The sequence below is a fragment of the Hesperophylax consimilis genome, chromosome 2 (genome assembly GCF_061612785.1).
Source record: "Hesperophylax consimilis isolate HC1 chromosome 2, BYU_Hcon_1.0, whole genome shotgun sequence".
Lineage (NCBI taxonomy): Eukaryota > Metazoa > Arthropoda > Insecta > Trichoptera > Limnephilidae > Hesperophylax > Hesperophylax consimilis.
In genome coordinates, this window is record NC_142837.1 from 45,417,178 (window position 1) to 45,423,177 (window position 6,000).

Consider the following 6,000-nt stretch of genomic DNA (forward strand, 5'->3'; position numbering starts at 1 on the left):
GGAGAAGTCATACATTTCAGCAAAGTGTTTATGTAGATTTCGTTTAAGCACTGCTACAGAATCTCTAAATATATCAACAACATTACCAAATTTATTACCAAAATTTTGTATTCGATTTAACGATATGTGCGCTTGATAATTAGATTTGAAATTGTCACAGAAAAAGGTGGAATTTTGTCTCGTATTTTTGGAAGGTACAAATAATTTTATTGTGGCAAGAATTTCAGGGCTGTCGATTCTATAATTAATAATTTTATTTAGTAGAACAAGGTCGGAGATAATTCGCCTATCTGATAGCGTAATCAAATTTAGTTGATGCATGAGTTGGATATAATTTATATTTTGGATTGGAATATTTAGTTTAAAGTTTAATCTTAAAAATTTGTGTTGTACCCTTTCAATATTGTTGGAATGTACTTTATAAAACGGGGACCAAATAGGCGAATTATACTCTACTTGACTTCTTACTAAAGATGTGTACAGTGTGTTCAAACATTCTAGTGACTTGAAGTCACATGCGGTTCTACATATAAAACCAAGGATTTTTAGGGCTTTATTTGTGATTTCATTTATATGCGGATTGAATGTTAACTGTTCATCAAATATAACACCCAAGTCCCTGATTTGAGTGACAGCTGTCAATTTTACATTATTAAGCGAATATTCATAAATTGTATGATTTCGTATTTTACAAAAACGAATGACCTGACATTTTTTAATATTAAGAAACAGAGAGTTGATGATGCACCAACGATATAGTTTATTTAAATTAAGTTGCAAAGTATAACAATCGTCTAAACTGCGTATTGTTTTATATATTTTCAAATCATCTGCGAAAAGAAGAACTTCTACATCTTTAAATATGCTAACAATATCATTAATAAATAACAAAAAAAGAATTGGTCCCAGGTGAGACCCCTGAGGGACCCCACTTGTGGCTTCGAAAATGTAAGATTCCACAGATTTTATTTTGACACATAGCTCTCTTTTACTAAGATAACTATCAATCCAACTTAACAGATTACCCTTGATACTCAACATACTTAATTTTCGTACAAGGATATGTCGCCTAACTTTGTCAAATGCTTTGGAAAAATCAGTATATATTGAATCCACTTGATGCTTCAAGGCAAGAGAATCAGTTATGTAATTTTCGTATATGATCAAGTTACTTAGGGTGGATTTACCTGTGATAAAGCCATGCTGGTTGGGTACAATAATATTATTAATTTGTTTACATATTACATCTAGGACTAACGATTCAAATAGTTTGGGAATAGCGGACAATATACATATTGGTCTGTAGTTTGATACATCGCTTTTATCTCCCTTTTTATGAATAGGCGTAAGATAGCTTTTTTTCCACTGTTTTGGAAAACACCCTGACGACAAAGACTTATTAAATAGTAAAAATAATGGATAAGTCAAACTGCGAACACAAGATTTTAAATATATTGGAGGGAAACCATCCGGTCCAGCGGATTTATTAGTATCTAATGCTTTTATAGCCTTTTCTATAGCGTTTATTTCAATAAAACAATGGTTTAGGTTAAGTGATTCTTCAAGTGATATATCATTTGGGATTTCATTATCGGTAATATTATCATCATAAACACTTTTGAATAAATCTGCAAAAAGATTGACAATGCCATCGGTATTATCCGCACAATTGTTATTCAGATACATAATATTTGGTAAACTACAATCATTTTTTCGCTGAGCATTAGAAAAGTTCCACAATTTTTTAACATTATCATGAACCTCCATTTCTATTAAACTAATATAATCATTATAACATTTTTTAGACAATTCTTTGCACTGCTTTCTTATGTTAGTAAACATTATATAATCATCGACGTTTCTAGATTGCTTATATATTCGGTGAGTTTGTTTTTTAGTATAAATCAATTCTTTTAATTCTCATACATACTCTTCTATTATTCTGACTCTTGACATGGCCCGATTCAAGTATCTGATTCACTTGGTCATGCCATGTCTTGCTCGGGCGCCCCCGACTTCTGCTACCATTCACATTTGCATTGTATATTCTCCCTACACTCCTTTCTTCGCTCATTCGCTCTACATGCCCAAACCATCTAAGCGTCCCTTTCTTGATCTTACTCATTACGCTTCCATCAGCCTTGCACTCTTTGGTTGATATTATTATCATGTTTTTAATCAATTTTATTCCTAGTCTACAAAAAAATTATGTACTTTTGAAAAATACTTAATTGTATATCCTTACGATACATTTCTTTGATTGGTTGATAATAGGACTTTCTTTCTAAATTATGATTGGTTCAGATATATTGCCAGAGAAATAGAGGATCCTTATTGGCCAATGACGTTCAAATTCATGCCACGAGAGGTTTAGAAAAAATATTAATTTCGAGTGATTTATTCAAGACAGTCTGTTTTGTAAGTGGCCCGAGTGTTTGCAAGGTTAAGGACGGGTTGTTTCGGAGAATTTGAACAATTCATCAAATTTCGACGGTAATTTTCAAGTTCTGTTTTTATTTGACCGTATCTTTTTCTGATTTTTCTGTTTCAGATTTTTATTTAGAAATCGCTAATATTGTCTTCAATAATTAAATATTACAATTTGAGGTTATACTCACTAAGTTATTCCAAAAAATAAACATATATGTATTTATCTGTCTGAAATTCAGGGTCAAAGCATCAAATTTTTAGATTGCAATATCATATCAATCATGAGCTATGGAGTTTTCTAATATTAATTTAACTGTAAAAAAAAAATATTTCATTCATACGTATTTATCAAATAATGATCAATAAAAAACATTTGGCTAAAGATGTTGAAACTGGAGCATTGACTGCTGGTATCTTATAAAATACATTGTTTTCGTACTGCATTATCTCAGTTGCATTATCTCAGTTGCTTAGTTACTGCTGATTACACGGTTAGACTATATTAATAATAAAAATAATGTAAACATTTTTGAAAACAATTAGCAACACAAATCTTTGGATCTCAGAGATAAGTTGTCCTTGAAGATAAATTAAAAGATATTAAAAAAAACTACATGGTGATTTTATCAACAACCTCCAGCTGTGGTATCCCCAAATCGAGACATATTATAGCCGCAGCTGACACTAATATTTCAATTAATCAACAGTAAATTAATTAATTAACAAATCATAAAATCCTAAGAAAGAAGTGAGGAATTAAACGTACCTGAAGGATTTCATGGTCCGGAACTGTCACAATATCGGCTTGTGCCCGGAATTGATACATCTCATCTCCGTCTTGTTCATAGTACACTACTGCATGCTGAAACAAGTCATCTATTATTGTTATGTAACACTTAATTATGTATTTATTTACACACAGCAAAGCCCCTTATCTACTCGAGTGATAGACAAATTTGGGTAGATATCGCTCAAGATCATTAGTAGTGCTACCCAAATTCGGTTAGATATCACTCAAGAGCATAAGCAGTTCTGCCCAAATTTGAGTAGATATCGCTCTAGAGCATTAGTAGTGCTACCCAAATTTGGGTAGATATCGCTCAAGAGCATTAGCAGTGCTACCCAAATTTGGGTAGATATTGCTCAAGAGCATTAGCAGTGCTAACCAAATTTGGGTAGATATCGCTTAAGATCATTAGCAGTGCTACCCAAATTTGGGTAGATATCGCTCTATAGCATTAGCAGTGCTACCCAAATTTGGGTAGATATCGCCCAAAAGCATTATCGGTGCCACCTAAATTTGGGTACAGTAATACATTTGGCACACAGTACTTCCTTCATTCACATGCATGCAAAGTCTCATACATACTTTTCTAATGACACATTTATTTTGACGACCAAGTGTTGCCATGTTTTCCTTGGGTGTTACAGTTGAATCTCACTAATTTGGCCCTAAATAAAGCCTGATTTTTCCGGATTACTGGAGAGTTTGGAAATGTGAAAAAAGAAAATAAATAAAAAAAGATTTTCTGTAATACTTAATGTTCAGCTAAAACTCTGTTGTGGTTCATTATAAAAATAAAGAATAAAAAAATATTTTGAATATGTAAAAATAAAGAGAGTAAAATATTTTGGATATGTTCCCACTCTCTCTCTCTCTCTCTCTCTCTCTCTCTCTCTCTCTCTCTCTCTCTCCCACCTCCACTCCTTACTTACTTTCCCTCCCCCAATCACACCACCACCACCACTACGAAACCTGATATTGAATTGACCATAATTTTGTAATAATGTAAAGTTAGATATTACATATAGTCGGTTACTACATATCTGCCCTGATGATGGATACTGTAACGCTGTCCGAAACGTTGGCTAAAGAAGGAGGTAGCACAACACGGCATAATACCCCAAAAATAAATGGCTACAAATGAAAAGTTAGTATACATGGTATGTAGTACCTATATATTATACAGTTAGTATGTATATAACATATACCCGAAAGATTTTCACCAGCATATAAGCATATTTGGAATAAAAATGTATATGTAATTTTGCTGTCTGATAATATTTTTTGTCACCTGTGATTAGGGTTCGTTAGATGTCCGGTTTTGGACCTAACAGTACGGTTTTTTGAACGGAACGGTCTAGAAAATTTAGGAAAACCGGACAATATGATGTCTGGTTTTTTTAAAAATACGCAACATATATACCTCACTCACGAGATAATTTACAGAGCAAAAGCCGTGAGCGATTCTGGCGGGTGGTAGCAAGACTAGCTCAAATCTGTTGAAAATGGTACAATATGTTTGCAGTGTTCCCGTCTCCAATTCCTTTGTAGAAAGAGTTTTTAGTGTAATGGGTAATGTATGGACTGACGAAAGAAATCGACTAGGTGTGAATACCGTAAAAAGCGAATTATGTGTTTTCTTCAATTTAAATGTCAGTTGCACTGGATTTATAGATACAATTTCAAGCAATAAACGATAATTCTAAGCAGTAGTACCTAGTGCCAAATATGTTAAAAAGTGTTTTTTTGCTTATCAATACTAATAATAAATATAAGTTTTAATGTTTACTAAGTGTTTTATTGTGTTTACCCTCAGAAATTTTCGGTAATTTTCTCTGTTTGTTTTTTCCAAAATTAAAAGGGTTTATGATTATCAAAGGACTCTTTGATTATCGACAAATTGTACCAAAAAAAATCAAATGGGCGACCCTTTGATAAAATAATGTTCGGTTTTTTTACCTGGACCATCTGGCAACCCTACCTGTGACAGGTAAAAACATGCTTTTCTTTTTAAAAAACAACGCCATCTGTTGGACGTAAAAGCAACGCACATTGTTTATCTATCTGCACAAACAGACTGAGCCACAGCAACGCATGGCGGGGTAAAGCTAGTATAAAATAATTATTGTATATGCTGAATGTGTGGGATTGCACAAACCTCCATACATTACGGAACAAACATTTCATTATTACAAGTGAAATTCTTTGATTTTCTATTGTTTACCCGAATAATCTTTGATGAAAGATTATTTTTCACACTCATAGCTGATTCAGATAACATATCATTACTGAACGTGCCAGACTTCTGAAGTGGCGGATTAGTGAGATTCAACTGTATGTGGAAATTTTATCTAAAATCAAAAGTATTTATCACTTCTTGTGCTCGCGACAACAACTGCAATAATTATAGAAGACCTGATACAATAATAATGGTTAAACCTATGCAATTATTGTGGAGTATGAGGTAATCGTGTGAATAAATTACCCTAAGTGTGTATATATATATTTTTTTATATTAGCGAGACATAGCAAGTAAAATAATTTATCTTGTGGCCTTTGACGTTTTAGGGTATGCTAAATGGTGGGGTTGTTTTAAGGAAATAAAGGAGAGGAACTTCTGGGAAGGAAACAGGTATAAGTGGTGGGTAAGAATCTTGGGGTCAGTGTGTCCAGGATTGACGGATGAATGAATCCATTTCTCCCACTGCGGTGCAGGGCGATAAGTTAATAGAGTCCTGTTGGAGAGGTCAAAGGGTTTCCCTCAACCAGTGTCTCCCGATTCGGCC

At 33.3% G+C, this 6,000-nt stretch overlaps 1 protein-coding gene across 3 annotated transcripts in view; it reads right to left on the bottom strand.

The window, feature by feature from the left end:
- Pi3K59F (phosphatidylinositol 3-kinase 59F) overlaps nt 1-6,000 on the bottom strand; it is a 48,900-nt gene that overhangs the window by 19,024 nt on the left and 23,876 nt on the right. For all 3 annotated transcript variants that reach the window (XM_089643388.1, XM_089643398.1, XM_089643393.1), the window contains one exon: nt 3,197-3,292. In XM_089643388.1, the coding sequence (XP_089499514.1) occupies nt 3,197-3,292 (96 nt within the window). The remainder of the gene's footprint in view (nt 1-3,196; nt 3,293-6,000) is intronic.